The sequence below is a fragment of the Haemorhous mexicanus genome, chromosome 15 (assembly GCF_027477595.1).
Source record: "Haemorhous mexicanus isolate bHaeMex1 chromosome 15, bHaeMex1.pri, whole genome shotgun sequence".
Lineage (NCBI taxonomy): Eukaryota > Metazoa > Chordata > Aves > Passeriformes > Fringillidae > Haemorhous > Haemorhous mexicanus.
Window position 1 is genome coordinate 14,897,646 of NC_082355.1, and position 19,488 is coordinate 14,917,133.

The window sequence follows — 19,488 nt, forward strand, 5'->3', positions numbered from 1 at the left end:
AATTTTGCAATATCAACTCAAACTTCTTTTAAAAGTGAAGGCTGTGGGAGTTAATTACTGTGTGACATCCTGACACAACCATGTTAAGACTTTGCATTCATCTTTAAGAACAGGGTTTCAGCTTTGTGTCTGATTCCCATTCTTGATTAGCACTAAAGACAGCATGTGATTGTTAATTTTGTCATTAATTCAGAATATTTCTACTATGCAAAAAAGTTGTCTGGAATGCACAGAAAAGCAAAGGAGACAGAAGTGAGAAGGAAGTCACAATATAAGCAAGTTCCTTCAAGCTTTCAAAACATCTCCTTTCCAGCAGTTTGTCATAAAATGTGCACCTAATATGCAGACTTGAAAATGTATTTTGGCTCCTAAATGAGAGCTACACAGCATTTAAGGCATGTTTTGGGTAGATGGTGAAGGGAAAGCCACATACAAAGAGCCTGTTGAAGGCCCTCACATGGAAACTTGGCTTTTCTGGCACAAAACCACTGCACACTCATGACTTCCTCTGGGGGTTCATTGTGCTGCTGTCAGAGTAACTCTGACACATTACAGCATGCAGGACTCTGGATGCTTGGCATAGCTGTTTAATGCACATTTTCAAATAATGCTAATAAGGAAAACCACGATGTAGAATTGAGACAGGAGCAGCTGGGGCACAGCCATTTTGAAGCTGTTGCTTTCTGACCATGTTGTTTAGTTACACTCTGGGTGTACATTGGAAAGGAATTTAGGAATATGGCAGTTGCTCTAGCATTAGAATTCAATATGAATGATTCAAGAAATTATTCTTCAGTCTGTAGCGAACTGAGTTGACACAAGGGAGAAATATGATGAAATTATTCTCCTTTCTTTGAGCCACTGGCCATATTTTTCCAGTTACCATGGAAGTGGATTTCTTCCCAAGTGTTGCCATTTTATTGTGCTCTTCATAATTAGGTTTCATGTAGCCACAAGGTTTTTAAATATTCTTTCCCATCTTGCATTACCCTTCATTTCAAAATCAATGATTGCCATGGTATTAAGAGATCATTTCTGCTGTTGCTTTGTGGGGGTTTTTGTTATTTCACCTGTATTAGTCTCTCCTGTCACACTGATTGCTTGTCTGGTCTCTCTTCTGTGTATTTTGTACTTTCAGCATCAGTTTCCAGTTGCCATTCACTGTTCCAGTCCTCGACACTGACCGGCACTGGGGTTTGGGTCTGACCCAACTTTGAGTATTCTCATTCTGTAACATGCCTTCTTCTGCATGTTCTGTACACAGCAAGGAACAGAAAAGGTGACAGAAGCCCACAGGAGAATCATTTGACTTCAGCTGCTTTTCCCTGGTGTTTCCCTTATGTTACAATACCCATCAGGTGTCTTCTGCACAACATTTCAGGAGGATGATACTAAGTTGATATAAATTATGGATGAGTATTATTTTGCCTCTGCTATTCCCTGCTCCACATCTCACAGAATTGGCATAATGGCCAAACTTTTTCTATCCAAACTCAGGAAAGATCTTTAAAAATAATAGTCAGTACATCCTCCAGGGTTTGCAAGAACTTCCCTCATATTCCTTGTCTGTTCAAGTAGATGATTCACTGATGAAAATCCTCAGTGATCAGTTTTGGGGATTAAAAAATCACTGAAGTTACAGTAACTCCTTCTGGCTTGAATCTTGGACCAAACTCTCTGAAGGAAAAGGACTTTGGGTTTGTGGGAAGAAGTTCTGAATTTTAAAAGCTATCCATGCCTTCACTGCCTTTCAGAAGTGACTTAAAAACCATCAGTGCCATCATTTTAATGGTTTCCTTGAATAAGTTTCCACAACACAGGGAATAGGCTCTTTTAAACTTTATTTTTGTGTGTCTGATTATCCAGTAGAAGTTTGTGCTTGATTCATTTTTTGCAGCTGTCATTCCATCAGTGCAGTCACAGCACTGTGAGGAGCCACAGCAAGCAGGAGCTGGAGCTGATGCTCATAAATTCCTGAGTGAATTCATTCAGCCTTCACCTCAGGATCTGGGTTACTCAGCTCAGAGCTGAGCAGTGAACTCCCAGATTTTAGTCATGTGAACCTGAAAAGACATTGAAGAGCTTCTCACTGCTTTAAAAGAATTCACCTGGAGTCTGAGGAAAGGGCTGCTCATTATTTTGGAAATGTTTCTGTGCTGGATCTTGTTTATGCACTTTTCCCAAAATGATGTTGTGGACCCAGAAATGTTCTTTCTTTGGAACAAGGTGCAGAAAAAGGCCAGATTTTGCAAAGCCACCCAAGAACAGTCAATGTGAAATTAAGGTTTTGTTTGTTTGGGGTTTTTGGAGGGTTGGTTTGTTTGTTTATTTTTTTTCATTTGTTTGTTTTACTAAATCCTCTCTGGTTTATGTTGCAAAAAGCTGATGTAACAATTCTAACTAAAAATAACTTGGAGTTGCAGATCTGAATTTTAGGTTTATTACCTATTTACACTTCAAAAGCAAGGACAACATGCAGACCTATTTTACTGTTAGACAAAATCATCTTCTGAGGAATAGCCTTGAAATCCTATTTTGATTAATTTGTTGTTTATGAATACAGAGTTCTTTCCTTGTTCCATCGCAATCCCTCTGTTTTATTTTGAGGGAGAATCAGCTTAAAATCAAATTTTGATCTTAGGGTGACATGAACTTTCAGGGTTTTTTGCCTTAAACTATTTCTCTGTGTTACTCAAGGTACTGTTCTCCCCTGTTTGGAACAGACATCTGAGTGTGTAAACCTGAGTACAACTGCACAGGTTTCTATCCTTTGGGCTCTCTTTCCAGCCAAAAGTTTTAACAAATGTCTCTGACAATACAATAAAGTAAAGCAGAAGCAGCAGGAAATTCCGAGAGAGAGAGGAAACAGGAGCAGATGAACCATGACAATTTTGTTGCTGTCCTAAGCCAAAACCCTGCATTTTTATTCCCAGATTTAGCCCAGAGACTTTGGACTTTGAAGATCTTCCATAAATCTTCAGGCCCAAGAGTTTTATAGAGCCGTACATTAGAAGCATCAATCCTCACAAACTCAGGAAATATCACTGAAGTTATTGTGGGTAAAGGAATTTCAGCAGTTTTAGATCACAGTTATTTAAACTGATGAGAAATTAATTCTGTTGTGACTGTAGAAAATTTATTGTTTCATTAAAATTAATTGAAAATGTGACAGTTTAATTTATGTCTTTAAAAATTAGTGTTTGAAATTATATTTTCTCCTTTTTTCATCAAAATCTCACTGTATTTTACAAGCACCTGTTTGTTTTCATACTTGTGGCTACTTAATTAATGCCCCTTTGTGGTGAAAGTGGAGACTGAGGTAGGACAGTGAAATCATTGAGGCATTGGCAGGAGGCAGGAATAGCATTCAAACCTTCTGCCTAAGTGACTCCCAGTGACAGGAATAGATCCACCCTTTAGGCAAAACACAAATGAATGAAAATATTTGCAACTTGACAGCCTGGAAATATTGCATCCTCCCTGAAAATATGTCCTTCCAGTCTGTCAGATAAAAATATTTGTGAGAGTGAAAGGGATATTTACAGAAGACAGCTTACATATAATGATATTGTATAGAAACCTGTAAATGTTTTTAATATTTTCTGAGATTTCTACTTGACATTAAATTTCTTAGGTCAATTAAATACTGGTCAATTTCTTAGGTGTCCTTGAGGTTTATCTACATGGCTAAAAGTAAAACTTAATAAAGCTCTTCACAAAAATTTTTATTATACCCAGTAATATGTCCATGCTAGGAAATAGATTTTCATTAATAAATTTCATGTGTGTTTAAGGTATGATTATTTCTACTCTATCTTGCATGATATTTCTGTTTAAAGAGTAAAGTACTGAAAAATGTGGGGGTTTTTTTATTGCAAAAGGAGTTATTAGCACCAGATTATACCAGAGTCTGCCTAAACTGGATATTTAGGTGATGTGTTTTGCCATGGTGTTGGAGCAGTGTGGAAATGCACAGAATTTGGGGATTATAAAAGCCTCAGAAATGGAAGATACCCCCTCCTGCTCCAGCCAAAAACCCTGAGTGAAGGGAAATGCTCTCCCTGAGCAGCTGGAGCTCAAGAACTTGCTTATGTGAGTTGGCAAGAAATAAACTTTGTAAATCCAAGGGTCTATAGCAATACAGAGCTACAGAAAACTGAACACTGGCAAGGCCTTGACCTAAAATTTCTGTTCAGAAGAAGAATAATGATGATGATGAAACAGAATAACCTGTCTTGATTCTGCCAAGCTGTGTGGGGTTTTGTGCTGCCTAAAATCAATCACTCTTCAAGAACTCCCTTTTTTTGCAGCATCTTAAACTGTTTGTGTCAAGTATCAGGCAGCTTGGAGGAGATAAATGTCCCCATGTGAGTGGAGCTTTAGGGAAGAATGTGTTTATTTGCTTGTGGGCTGTGTGGGACAGTGTGGGATTCATATTTTCTGAAAATCCCTTTGCCCAGGATTTTTCTCCTGGGAAGATGAGAGGCCTCAGAGAAAAAGGAAAGCAATAATTATCTGATTTGCTTCTCCTGTGTTTTACTGCTTTGGAATGTGTTTGGAGATTGTTTACCAACAGGTGGTTGTTTCACTGGTTTCTGCTGTGAATTATTTTGACTCATTGGTCAATCAGGATCAAGCTGGGTTGGGGCTCTGGAAGGAGTCACAAGTTTTCATTATTATCTTTTAGCCTTCTGTCTGTATCCTTTCTGTATTCTTTAGCAGAGTTTAGTATTGTTTACTATAATATAGTATCATAAAATAATAAATTAGCCTTCTGAGAACATGGAGTCAGATTCATGCCTTCCTCCATCCGGGCACAACCCAAATCCAACAGGACAGCTCCCAGCAGGAATCCCATTTAGGAGTTGGTCACATAAAGGTGGCAGAGCCTGGGAAGTGGCACTGGGGCACAGGGCAGCCCTGTGAGTGAGCACAAGGTGCTCAGCAGAGCAATGACAGCCTGCAAGGGCAGCACTGAGCAAAATCTGGTTTCTGGACCTGGAGGAGATTTGATGCCACTTGGCTTGTCACAAAGCAGCCCCTTAATTCAGCTGGCAAGATTAGCTGAGCCAGTCTGGAAGATGGGATCAGAGGATGCCCTGGACCACGGGGAGGAAGCTCAGCTGAGTGTGTGGGGTGATGTGGGAGTGACACAGCTCCACCAGAAATCTGCTCCCTCCCCCTGCCACAGCTCCTGCAGTCCCTCCGGTCACCTTAACAAAAAGGACCTGGCAAGATGTGAGAACACAATCACTGAATTTCCATGATCCCATCAGCAATACAGGGGAGTGTTACACAGATGGAAAGAAATTCTTCTGTAGGTTTTCACAAAGAACATTTTCCTCCTGGAGAACCTCACCCCAGCAGAGGATCTCACTCCAGCCAGTCACTGCTCTAATGAAGCAGGGAGCTCCTGTGGGTGGTTGCTCAGTGGTTACATGGGATTCCATTGTAAACTTGCCAAAAGCTGAACTTTTGCTTTGCCTCCCTCATTAAGAAACTGAACTTAGCCCTTCTGATTTATCTTTTTTTTTTTTTGTGATGAGACTAAAACTCCTTTCCTGACTGTTCTGTTTCTCCAGTGGTTCATAGAGGGCTGCCAGGGGAGCAGTGTAACAGCAGAGCTTGCTTGCTGTGTTCTACCAGCCCCAGTGACCAGTGGCATTTAATGGTGCTCCCTTCAGTTCAGTCTTTGGTGTGTCTGCTCACTTCTGAGCCAGTGTAAAATCCAGGCATTTGCAGCACCCTGTACCAATGAGCTGCAGAGTTAACACACAGCCTGGCTTTGCTTGGTTTGGATGCACATCCTGGTTGTGTTCAGGGCTCTCTGATGCTTCCCTGAGAAGCTGTGAGTACTCAGAGATTTTATAGATCCTGTCAGCTCCCTCCTGTGTCATACTGTCCCTGACTGAGGGTCGTTTCTGTGTCACAATTATTTGCGTGGTTTCTTCTCTCTTCTTTCTTTTTCTATTTGTTTATCCTTTTGAGATGGGACACCAAAAACACCACAGAGAACCCAGCCCAAGGACACAGCAGTCCTTGGACAGTAACATATGGATATCCTGTGGTTTCTTAATCTTTTGCTGATATTCCTAATTATTGAATTATTGCTTTCTCTGATGTTGCTAATCACAGAGATGGTGAGGATTTCTGGACCTGGCTTTGTAACTATTAGATTTTTTTCCTGACTGGGAGTATCTAGTTGACAGCCAATCATTATATTTGACCAATAGGATTGGTTTTCCCTTGTGTTCCCCATTCTGTTTGCTCCTACAGTGTTTTCCATAGAAATATTTCCACTTAGTAGCATTAAAAAAATTGCCTATGAAGCAGAGGCAAATGATCACTTTCAGTCAATTTCCAATTTTGAAAACAACTGAATTATTAAAATAAACTTTATAAATATTTAAATATACAATTGATTTTTGTTTTACAAATGTCCCATGCTGGGAAGTCAGAAATTAGCTTTAGAAACATGCCTTAATCATGCTGCATTAATCAAGAGCTTAAATAGGTGCTGCTTTTCAGGCTGGAGGGGTAATGCTCATGCTCTTACTCTTGGAAGGAGTAACTGTACAGTATTTGGAATGTGTATTTTCACTATTTGGAATGTTTTTATAATCCACCTGGGGAGGAAGGTGGGCAGAGGCGTTGTCTTGCCCTCCCCACCTGTAAGAAAACTGAGAAGCTGCACTTTATATCTTTGAAGTGCAGCTCCTAAGCAATGATGTGAGCACAGGAGCTGTTTCAGCTGTCAGACCCTGAGAGGAGGTGATGCCACCCTTGTGAACCACCTGGGTTTGGCACAAGGTGACACTGGATCTGAAAGAATTGCTCTGTTTTCTCAGGAGTGCAGCAGAGTGTGCAGCAGGGGAAACAAAATTCTGTTGTCTGACTTTTCCAGCAGAAGTGAAGAAACTTTTTTGACAGTTGTGTAATTTTTTAATGGGTAACACTATAAATCCTGTGCCACTGTCCAGGATGTCACCAGCTGTGCTCATGTGTGATGCTCCCAGTGTGCTCAGTGCCAAATGTGCTGCCACCAGTGTCACACACAGTGGGTGTTGATTGCCAGAGGTTACATTCATTTATCTGTGTCACTGCTTTTTTGGTTTTTTAGGGTCTTCTTGAGAGCCATCAACAAATTTGCAGAGACAATGAACCAGAAATTTTTGGAGAACATGAACTTTGAAGTCCAAGTAAGTATTTGGGGTTTTTAGTTGAGCCAAAGCAGCATGTGCACAGCTCCAGAGCCCCTCCTGGGGCTGTGCCAGTATCAGTTTCAGACTGATATTTACAGCTTCAGACAGGCTGTGGATTTGAGTAGGGCAGGCTTGGACCATCTTCCATGTGACATCAGAGCTGGGCTTTGATTATTTATGATAAGGCACCCAACCAGGGTATTTTCTTCTGTAACTCTGCTCAGGACTGGCAAGCAGAAAACTCTTTTCTTTTCTTAGCCAGCCAAGTGAATTCAGCAAGTCAATCTCAGATGTAACACACAGAGTCTTGACAATGTCAGTGCTGTGGATGTGGGACAGAAAGAGCTTAACTTTGCTGATTCCTAAAGTATTTAGCACTGAGAATTTATTTTTGACTTCTAGTCTATCTTCATCTATTTGTTTTATTAGTTCTTTCTGTAATAATTCTTAATTAGGGTTGGTTGGGTTTTTTGTTTGTTCAATATCATTCTGTGCAACTGAACTGTGTCGTTATGCATTTTACCATGTTTGGCTTCCTTTAGATAAAAATGAAAATATCTGTAGTTTTCACATTCATTAAATTGGTATTAAAATGTAAATACACTTTTAGATTCAGGATTTGTCACTAAGTGCTGCCTGATCATGGTGTGTGAAGTTATTCTGTTTCACCCTTTACATAAAGTTCAGGGCTTTATATTTCATGGTTCATCTCACAGCTTTTAATCTGTTTTAAATGATTCCACTTGTGCTAGAAACTGTTTGGGAATTGGTCTCTTGGTCCTCAACACAAAACCCCTTGGTCCCAAATAGCTGCAGAGGAGCCACAGGAGTGGTTACACAGGAAGAGTTTGAAAGGCAGCAGTGAACAGAATGGTAAAAGATTCACACTCAGTTACAGTGGTCCCAAGTAGGAAATGTAGAACTTTTCCCAGCTTTATTTCACTAAAAATGTTTTACCTTCAAAAGGTGTGATTATACAAATGTATATATGTGTGATGTTTATTAAGATTTTTTTAAACCACAGTGAAAGATGTTCTTCCAGCAAACTTAAAATATATTTTTTTAGTGACTATCCCTGTTGGAAACTCTCAGGCCCTTGACATATTTAGGATATAGTCTGTCCTAGGGTCTATCAGTTTATTAACAAGCAGTTTATAAGCTATTGTTTCTGTGGCACTTGATCAGTTTTACTGCACGATGTGTCAGTAATTTTTAAAAGCAGATAACAAAGGCCTGAAAGACATCACATTGCAGGGTACCAAAATCCCACAGACTACAAAGACTGGATGTGTCAAAGCTTTATTAAGGTGTACACTGCTTTACTCAAACGTGAAAGCAGCAGTTTGATCTGGAGCCTTTATTTCAGCTCTTTCCTGTGGCAATTCTGTGCCTCCCGAAGGGTTATCAAACAACCAGGGGTGTTGTGGTTCAACACTGCACCTTGTAGTTCAAGGGGATGCATCAATGCTCTTTTATTCATGACTTGTCAAATATCTGGAGGCTCTGAGTAAGGTAAACAATGTTACAATAAATAAGTGGTGCCCTGTAAAGAATTGTAATACCCTTCTAGTCTTCATGAGAGACTTCAAAGTACAAATCAAGGTGTTACCTTCCTTTTCTTTCATGAATAAAAGCTCTGCAAACCTTCTAAGAGTTGCTTAAATATACTTATTCAAAAAGTTGTTACTGGACTAAAAAAGGTCTGAATAGTACGAAGCACATTGTCTAATATCTTTAATTATAAATTTAAATTTGATTTCCCACAGTATATTTTTTTGGTATTAACATATCTTGGCTGTAAGCAAACCTGAGCAGTGGTTAACTCAAAGTAAATGAGAAACTCCTGTACTTTATAAAATAGTTCACCTTACAGTACAGCTACTGTGCAGCTGTATTTCTATTTTTATTTACATTCCTATTAAAAAAAATGAGAATGAGACAGAGAAACTTGCTTTCTCTATTTTGATTTGAGAGAAAATTTGGAAGAGTGTAACTTTGATATTCATTAAGAGCTGCAGCCTGATAATCACATGGGCTGTTCATGCCCATCTCCAGCCCCACACATCCCAAGCCTCAGGTGGGTTTGGGGCAGGTCCCTGAGCCCCCTGCAGGAGGAGCTGAGTGGGCTGGGGAGAATGGAGATGCAAATCAGTCAGAGTGTTATTTAAAATAAAAAGATACCTTGTTTACACCTTTGGAAACAAGTGCATGATTTGTACTGTTTGCAGGATGGTGTTCTCAGATCAGATTATTAGGAGTTGGATCAAAGTCTTAATTAAAAGAAAAATTTGAAAAGCTGTTTAAAGCACAGGGAAACAGATCTGAGGATTTTCACTTGGCTGACTGGTTGCATGGCAATAAATAGTAGACAAAGCAAGTCAGCTGTGAAGCAGTTGAGCATCTAAGAAAGTGTGGTTTAAATCTAGAGAGATGCAAAGAAGAATTTTTTTGCTACTCTAGTTGAGCTTGTTAAAGGGAGAAAAAAAAGGTTCCTGGCCTCTTTCTTGTTTGCAAAGTAGATTGCTTTTTTTATTTATTATGTGATTCAGGTAGAAGGGAAAGAGGTGTTACCATTTAGGGGCTGGGAAAGGATGTGCTCTCTCTGATCAAGAGTGGGTCCAGTCCTTCAGTTTAGAGCTCAGCATTGCCTTAAAGCCAGAAGGTCAGTGCTGAGGCTGTTGGGTAGAGAGAAAAATCCCAAAGCCCAGCCCAGCACAGCAGTGCAGGGCTGTTAAATTTCCTGCCTTAGCACAGTTATCCCTCAGATCCAGCCTCCCCTTTTGGCAGGGAGCCCTTCCCCAACCCAGAGCTCTGACACCAGGGTTGTCATTGCACTGGGCAGGCAGCAAAGACCACAATGGACCTTTGGCTTGGGGATCTTTGGTCTTGGAGGTAAAAAAATCAGCTGATATCTGAGGTTTTGTGCCTGCTGGGTGAGGGGTGGTTCTCCTTGGTTTGGATTTTTTCCTGGGTTTGCACACTGAGTGCACAAAGGTGGATTCAGTACATCAGTGGCACTCAGAGGTCATGTCCTGCAGAGATTCTCCAGTGTCAGCATGCAGCAAAACCTAACACAACAAAAGCAGGTCTGCCTGGAGGGCTTCTGTTATGGAATATTTACTGTTGGGCTGATAAAACAAAGCTGTTAGCTCCAGAGGAAATAATTTTACAGGAGAGAAGAGAGTGAAATTTCATTAAGTGATTGGCCAAAAATAAACCATGAAGTAGGAGTGAAGGAGAGCTCCCAATATTCATGGTGCCTACAGTACAAACAGGGACAGAATCTTGCATAATGCATGACTCTGCATTCTTCAGTACTGAACATAAACTGGAACATGAGGATTTAATGCACAGGAATCTGGAGTTTCAGCAGGAATTACTGGAGTAGGTAAAAGCCTTCAATATTTAGCAGTTTGTTTTCTATTCATGCCCCTGGATTTTAAACAAGTTATTTTCTTGTATTTATGTTAGATATAAAGAGGTTGTGTTAAATATTGAAACAGTTATCTAGAAAGGCAAGGAATATTTTCTCACTCCAGGATTCTGAGGAATGAATTCAGCTGTTGACCTGTCTGAGGCATTTTAGCAGCTCTTGCCTTGGCACATGGAGCTGGAGCAGCTGAGCTGGCAGGTGTCCTTCCCAGGTACATGTTCAGAGCTTGCAAGGAAAAGTCTGAAGGCTTGCAACTGTGGAAAGTATTCTAGCTTCAGACTGTATTCATGTCTTGGTTTGAAAATCCAGGTGTCTGCTAAAGAAGGCAGGAGCCTCCCTTGAAATGGAAAATGTAAACTCCCTCCCTCCAAATTATTACAATTTTGAAATTAAGGAGCTCTCAGGCAAAGATATAGGAACAGGAATTTTCTTCCCTTTGTTAGGGAAGAAAATAAAAAATAAAATAAACAGTGCAGTAATACAAAACAAACCACTGCCAGAGTCAGAGCAGGCCCTGTCTCCCTGTGGGTCAGGGTGGTGGCACAGTCCCATCCCAGGGGGGCTCAGGGTGGTGGCACAGTCCCATCCCAGGGGGGCTCAGGGTGGTGGCACAGTCCCATCCCAGGGTGGTGGCACAGTCCCATCCCAGGGGGGCTCAGGTTGGTGGCACAGCCCCATCCCAGGGGGCTCAGGTTGGTGGCACAGCCCCATCCCAGGGGGGCTCAGGGTGGTGGCACAGCCCCATCCCAGGGGGGCTCAGGGTGGTGGCACAGTCCCATCCCAGGGGGGCTCAGGGTGGTGGCACAGTCCCATCCCAGGGGGGCTCAGGGTGGTGGCACAGTCCCATCCCAGGGGGGCTCAGCCCTCCTGCAGTGCCAGCTGTGGGTTCTGCTGGAGCAGGGATCCTGCACAAGGGGGGAGTTTTCCTCTGGAGCTCCAGGGCTGCTGGAGATGGGCCTGCTCTCCCTCTGGGAATGCAGGGGAGCAGAAAGCTGCTCCTCTGGGAATGCAGTGGGCAAAGGCTGCTGGGCTGCGGTGCTCCAAACCTCAGATTGTATCCAGGAAGGAATGCTTGGCTCCTTCCCCTGGGCAGAGCATCTCCCCGTGGGATGATGGAATTTGATCAGCCCTGCAGGGACACTCAGTGGCCATGGACAGAAGAGATCTTCTGGAGGGAGGATTGGCTGTGGGAGAGATAAAGAAAACTGCCCCAATGAACAGGAGATAACTGCCCCAGCTCTGACAGATAGGAATAGAATACAAACCCCCATTTCCAACCCAACACAATTCAGGATTACCCTATGGAGAGACTATAAGGAGATATATTCATGGCATACAGGAAAAAAAGGGAAGCACTGAGGTTAGACTTTCCCCTGAAGACCATGACAATCAATGTTTTCTTGCTTATTTGACTTGTTTGCTGCATTTCATGTCAACAACAATCTGATCACTGTGATTGCAAATTGCTTATTTTTCTCTTTTCCATCGTTATGTTTGCTCTCAATATTATTTAAAATAACATTCCCAAGGATTCCCTTAGTTGATTGCAGAGCTGTCTCAGGCAGTGTCTGCACACTGGTGCCCCCAGCCAGGACCACACAAGGATTTGTTGTGGGCTGCCTTTGGTGTTTCCTTTTCTCTGGAGGTGGGGAGTGCTGGTGGTGTAGGGCTCATTATCAGCTTCTCCTGGGAAAGACAAAGGAAATTCAGCCACTGGCATGACATCCAGTCTTAAAAGATGTTGCAATGTTGGGATTTCTGCAGGTTTGTATCAAGTAACAGCTCTTTAGGGATTTGCCAATTTCCAACGTGAAGATTGGACACCATGTCCAGACCCCACTTGGCAGCTGGGCTTTTGCAGGGCAGCAGAACAGCTACACCATCAAAAGGTGAAAATTCTGGATTTAGGATGCAGAAGTTGAGATGGGCTCTTCAGAAGAGGCTTAACAAACAAATAAAAATCTTGAAAACTGTGGAATATATTTTTGAAGAAGTGTTCCTTGAAGGTCACCCTGGTGTCTTTGGTTTAATTGTAACAAAAACTGTGAGATTTTCTGAACTTATGCAACACATTCATGGTATCCTCAACAGCTGTCTGAGAAGATGCCATCTGTGGTAAACAAGACAAATTCCAGGATGACTTTTGTTTCTGCTGGCAGCTGATGTCATTGCAAGGTGTTACCCTGTCCAGCACAGAGCATTTTCACTCTGCTGTCCCTGTCACCTCCTGGCTCCATCACCTTTGCTTTGGAGTCTTGCTCTGCCCAGGAGGGGTTTCCATGCAGGAGGGAACACACCTGCCCTGTGACCATCCCAGCCTTGGTGCCACTGGATTCCTGGGTGGATTTGAGCAGGATTCCCTCGGGAATGTCCCTGTTTGGAGATGGCAGGGTCTGACACCCCCGGGGCAGGGCAGGGTGACCAAACCCAAACAATTTTGTTGTGCTCACACAGCTGCTGAAGGGTCTCTGCTCTGGAAATGCAGTTATTGATTCCTGCTCCTCCCTCCCTCCCTCCATTAGCACTACATTTGCAGGGCATTAGAAAGGATTATAATTCTATATCTGTGCTGTTAGAGTGATTGTAATTCATATATTAATCACCTATGCCACAGAATTCTATTATAAAAGGCATAACCCAAAATCTAATGTCAGTCTGATTTGAAAGAAAATGCTTATTTTTGTGTTTTCCTACCCTTCTTGCATGAGCTGTGCTCCATTAATAACTCAGCAGTAATGAAATGTATTTCAACAAACACAATTCACAAACAGAATTGTGCAGCTTATTTTTTATGTTAAAAACCCCAAAATCAAAACCCTCAAGGCATTGCAAATACACAGGGGGAAAATGCACATTGCAGAAATCTATATATGACAATGAGAGACACTGCAGGAGCAATGCAGAGGTTAACAGGGAATGAAACCATTGGGAAATTTAGCTAGAATTAACTATACTGGAAATGTGAAAGTGTTCTATTTTTATATATCATACTCTGCATTTGAAAATTATCAAATTACAGAGTTTGAAGTTCATATTTGATCCTTCCACCAACAAATATCAGCTTTCAGAAGTGTGTGAAGGAGGAGTCTGCAGCCTTTACTCCTGGATGATTTTCTAGGATAACTAACAAATCTCTTCTTCGTGAGATGGCTGGAAATTTCCTGCTAAATTAATTCCACCTTTTCCAATTCGACAGATGTCCAAAACACCTTGGAATATTATTATGGGGTTAAGAGAAAACAAAATGTGTCTCATAAGAATAATTTTTGCATTTTAAAAATCTGTTTCCATATTATTTCACTTCAGAGAGAAACTACTTTATCTCATAGAGTTTTAAAGTTAGTTTTGGTGCTTAAAATCTTGTGAGCCCTTAATTTGAATATGCTATTGAAAGGAAAAGGAACCCATTTTTCAGCCATTTTGGGGTACTCTGGGGATGGAAGGAAAAGTATTTTATAAATAAGGAGATTGAGTCTGTAGGGTGTGTCTCTGACAAAGGTGGCACAGACTTGGAGCTATTAAATGAAATAAGAGACCATTTGGAAATAAGCCTTCATTTTCCTCCCCACAATCTAAAACAATTTGAGGAATTTTCCATCTCACTGCTATAATTGACACATACAGAGTGTGCTCTCTGCACATCAATAAACACAACTTCTCAAGGGGCTGAGAACTCCACACTGGCTGGAATAACCTCTTAGAAGATTTGGTGAGAGAGTAAAACAGGCCTTTCAGGGCATGAACAACATTTGTGCTTCTGTGCATTGGCTGCAGAGCTGGGCAGGTGTGTGCTGCAGCAGCTCTGCTGGGCACAGCCTCCAAGGGAGGGATAAATCAACAGCAGGAGCATCCTCAAATTACAGAGGACTTCTGAGAATTGTATTTATTTTGAGAAATGTCTGTGGCTCTGGGTGTGGGATCTGGTTTTCCTGGTTCTTTGCACATTGGAGTTTTCCAGGCTACAAAGGGCAAAGGCCACTAAAGTTTTTGATGGAAAGTTTTGTTTCCAGGGTTCCCAAGCCAGGTTTGTATTGCACCACACAAAATGAAGAGCTCAGTCCTGTGTTTTGTTGCATCCTTTGAACCACCACTGAATACATTCCCCATTGCCTTCTGCTCTCTCACTAAGCCCTGCCACTGGTTTTAGCTACAGCTGCATTTTTAAGTGTTTAAAGCTGCTGCTGAGTGCCTAAAAGCTTCTGAAAATTTTATTTCCTTCCTTAAATTTGTGTTTCCTAGGGAAGTTTCTCTTTTCCCTTTCCCTTTTTAGTGTGTGAGAAGTGCTTGTTTTTAATTGTCTGTAGAACAAATAGTTTGCTTTCAGGAATGAAGGGTTGTGCACTGTAAGCACAGAGGCTTTTTGTCTACTTCAAGTACAGATTCAGTACTATCAGCTGTTATTTAGGGATGTATTTTGTCCTTCTTTCACATGGAGAGCTCTCCACAAATTACACTGGAATTTCATGGAAATGGTTGTTGAATTAGGATCCAAAGAGGAGGCAGGAGATGCCTTTTGAAGTGGTGCTCAAATGCAGTGTAATTACATAGGTGCCTTAGCTCCAGTTTGCTAAGCTCCACCAGCATATAACATGTTCCCCCAGTCCTGCTTTGGTTCAGGCTTTAATGTGGTTGGCCAATGAATCTCATGTGAATCTTTTTTTGCTAGCAATATTTATTCAGCTGCTCTGTTATTAAGAGCAAATATGTAGTAGTGGTTATTAAAATTCATCTTTCTTGCTTTTCTGCTAATTGCATAATAGTAATGTTGTACATCTCTGCATAATATAAAAATATCATGTTGCTTGCATCGTTTGGTTTCATAAATTATTCTGCATTATGCATCATTTAATATTATTCCTGTTCTCCTCAAAATTATTATAATTTCCTTATATTCAATTTACAGCTGTGGAACAACTATTTTCATTTGGCTGTGGCTTTTATTACCCAAGATTCACTACAGCTAGAAAACTTTTCCCATGCAAAATACAACAAAATCCAGAACAAGTAAGTAAAACATATCCTTTCGCTTATATCTTTAATTTTGTAGCAAAATTATAAAAAAGATAATGATAAAAAATAATTTTCATATTCCTTTTCTCCCAGATATGGAGATATGAGACGTTTAATTGGCTTTGCTATCCGTGACATGTGGTACAAACTTGGTGAGTAGCAAACTGAGCTTCACTGCAACTGAATCTGTCACATAATGGATTTTTCCATTGAAAAATATCTGACATGAAGTGCTTTTGTAAATATTTCTGCTATTTGAACTTAAAATATGTTTTCACTCCTGTGATTAAGCTTGGAGCCAACATGAGATACAGTTGGACCACTGCCAGGTTTGTATTTAAAAAAAGAACTCAAAACCTTCTCTCAGATTTCAAACATGACTGAAATCAGATCTCAGAACCTTATTTTGCAGGATTGAGACTGGATGAATTTTCCCTGAGGTTACTGCTCAGCCTGAACCTATGATTCTGCAAATTAGGAGACTCAGATTTGGAATCTGCTTGGATTAAAATTCCAAAAATGTTTTTACATTGGTCATCCAGCCAGGTTCTGCTGCTCCTCCTTTGAGAGTTTCTCATTAATTCCTTTGGGATCATTTCTTATTAACTGAACTTAGGTAGGATATTCATTTTATCTGGCAAAATTTTGGTGTGGCATTTGCATTGACAATTCACATGGCACACACCAGGGAGGAACATCAGACTCAGGCACTCCTTAGTGTGGAACAAGTCTCACCTGTGTTGATGAGAAGGTTTTTATTTTTTTTTTTTTTTGTCTCCTTACAAGGTTTAGGCAGCACTGACACTCTCACAGCTCCTGGGTTTGCTGCTGCTCTGCTCCATTTCCCAGGCAGGGTTTGAGCCATGCCTGGGGCCTGGCTGAGCTCTGCACATTTGGGTGTTTGTTGGCAGCTGATGTAACCCAGAAAATTCAGTGTAGGGTTAGCAGCTGAGTTCTGTGGATGGTGTTTCTGTTACTGCTGCTGATTTTGGTGCATTGGTTGGTTTGATTCATGGTTGCAATGTCTAATTTTATTGTAAAAGTCAGCAATGGTTTTCTCCACATGGAAACTCCACATAATGGTTACTCCACATTACCTTGTCCTGCTGGTGGAATTTGGGAGCTTCTTAGGGTAATTTATGACTTTCTACTCCAAACATTTATAAGGGTATGTCAAAAACATTAAAAATTGAGTTCTTTACTGAAAATATCAACTCCTCTGGCATTCCTGCTTATTCCTGGCACTTCATTCTGACACCTTAGAAGAAGACAGTGTCCATTCACATGCCCCCAGCTTTTGAGAAGAAATGAACTGACTGAGTTGTAAGACTTGACCAACACAAATGGATTCAACACTACTTTAAATGATTGCAGCTCCTAGATGTCTTCCTAAAAATATGTGGTTTGCTCTTCAAATAAACTTTTGGTTTTGTTTCAGGCCAGAATAAAATTTGCTTTATTCCGGGGATGGTTGGGCCCATCTTGGAAATGACTCTTATTCCAGAAGTGGAACTGCGAAAAGCCACCATCCCAATTTTCTTTGACATGATGCTGTGTGAATATCAGAGAACAGGAGAATTCAAAAAGGTAATTACAAATGCTCTGTGTGAAAATGCACTTTCATGTGCTCAGTATTTCTGGTAGATGTTTGTCAAGTGAGCTTTTCTGCTGGCACAAAGTGAAATCCCAAATATTAAGAACCAAAGAAACAGCAAGTGCAGGATCTCCAGAGTGACTTAGTTTGACTTAGGCAAAACTTGTTGCACTGACAGCAAGAATTAGATGGAATAGCAAAGAGATCCAGGGAGATTGCAGGACCTTAATCCAAATTTTCAGGATTTTACTGGAAAAGGTTCTGAGCAGCAAGATTTACATTGAAGTCAGCCCTTCATTAAGTAGGAGATAGACTTAAATGACCTCTAGGGATCCTCTATAATCTAAATAATATTTACTTATGCCCTTTCCTTGTGACATAGATTTGTAAGCCAAAATTTCCAGGTTTTAATACAGAGTATCTGACAGGAGTAGCAGGGAATAGTTAATTATATGTTATCAGATTTATCAGGAAATTCTACCTTTTTAAATCTTTGTTGTGAGGGAAAAAAATCACTGTGGAGAACTGAAATTCCTGGAGTGGTTTTGGCAGTCATTTTGAAAAGGAAAAAGAATTTTTAAGTCACTGCTCTGAAATATTTTTGATGGATGGAATAGAGCTGGGGATGGTGGGGCAGGGCACTGGGGATTGTAATCTGAATTTCCTGCCACTGCTTGCTGTGTCTGCCTGGACAGTGGAATATCCATCCCTGTCTGACATCTCCATTCTCCTCGAGCTCTTTGGGCATGGAATCACCTTGTTCTGTGTTTGCACTCTGCCTCCCACAGTAAATGATAAACTGGATATTCAGCTCTGCAGTTACACAAATAATTCATTCAGAGCAATCTGTGTAAGGGAAAATGACAAACAAAAAGGCATCATTTTAGACACATGTAAATATAAATATCTTGTATACCCAGCTATGTTTAATACTTTAAATCGTTTGGGGCATTTCTGTGTCAATGAAGTGTGGAACAAATGAGCAGATGGAATTTCCATTTTGGTCTGTATTCCACAGTGCAAAGCTTTTGGTTCAAGGCCAAGATTAAAAACCACTTTGTTTCTGTGCATCTGTTCCCTCTGTGTCCTGATAGTCCTATATTTGCCTTCTTAAAAATGTTTTCCTGCTCGTGGCTTATACCTCATCTCTTGGGAGAGACACAGAGATCTGGGCAGCCCAGGAATCCTGAAAACCCATCACTCATCTGCCTGATGAACAGCAGCAGCAGCCTGGGAGCCTGGCAGAGAGAGGCCAGGCACTCCAGTGCCCACTGAATCACTTCTCCTGCCATAAAAAGAAATTTCAGGTGGTATTTTACAGTGCCAAGGTACAAGGACATTGGGTTTATTGCAGCTTAAGGAAAAGGGGGAGTTTTCATCAGATGGTGCAAAAACTGTTTCATAATTGAGCAGCTGAGTCTCATTGGGCTCTAATGTTCTGCTTTAGGAATTGTGATCATTTGCTCATCAAGAATCATGGGGTTTATCCTCTCCTTTGTTATGGATGAGGTAATTAAGATAAAAAACTTGCCTCTGAAAGTTTAGCCATTCTGGTAAGTTTAGAAAAATACATATTTTAAAGGAAAAGGCACATTAAGTTCTATGTTTTAAAATTGTTACCACCTTAATTTAAAGGAGCAAATAAGTAACATGAATGGATAGTTACTGGGTGCACAAACACATAAACTCCAGGTTTCAGTAGTGGGCAATTTTCATTTGCAAGTTGACATTTAGTAGTATAAAGGACTTTTTTTTTAAAGCTTTAGCATAAAATTCTGAGAATGACAACATGTTATTTCAAGAGTGCCTGGGGCACTCAGCAGCCCAGAATGACATTCACTTAAAACATAATTTTGTGGAACTTTAAAAAAAAAAAATTATTTCTAATCTAATCTTCTCTAATGAGAGAAGAGGTGGGGGGGGAAAGCACAAACAGAAACATCTTTATGAGCTGAGCCTGTACCAGCACAGGAACCAGAGCTTGCCTGGTACCTCCAGCATGATTTAATAACCTTTCCCAAAAATCCTGTCTGTGTTAACATCCCTGTGCAGGGACAGGGCTCTGTTCTGGGGGCACAGGGGGGGTTCTGGGGCTGGGGGCTGTGTCTTGCTGCATGCACACAACATACAGGCAGTAAGGATATAATGTCAATTAAATTTTTCCAGCAAAAATTTTCTTTTATTTAGCTATTTCTAGGAAATCATCTAATTCCAGAGAAAACAAAATTCCACCTGTGGTAATCTCAAGA

At 40.8% G+C, this 19,488-nt stretch overlaps 1 protein-coding gene across 2 annotated transcripts in view; it reads left to right on the forward strand.

Annotated features, from left to right (window-relative positions):
* The window catches only part of DOCK2 (dedicator of cytokinesis 2), a 160,518-nt gene that overhangs the window by 107,081 nt on the left and 33,949 nt on the right, over positions 1 to 19,488 (forward strand). For both annotated transcript variants that reach the window (XM_059859952.1, XM_059859953.1), the window contains 4 exons: positions 7,121 to 7,199; positions 15,539 to 15,639; positions 15,739 to 15,797; positions 17,084 to 17,232. In XM_059859952.1, the coding sequence (XP_059715935.1) occupies positions 7,121 to 7,199; positions 15,539 to 15,639; positions 15,739 to 15,797; positions 17,084 to 17,232 (388 nt within the window). The remainder of the gene's footprint in view (positions 1 to 7,120; positions 7,200 to 15,538; positions 15,640 to 15,738; positions 15,798 to 17,083; positions 17,233 to 19,488) is intronic.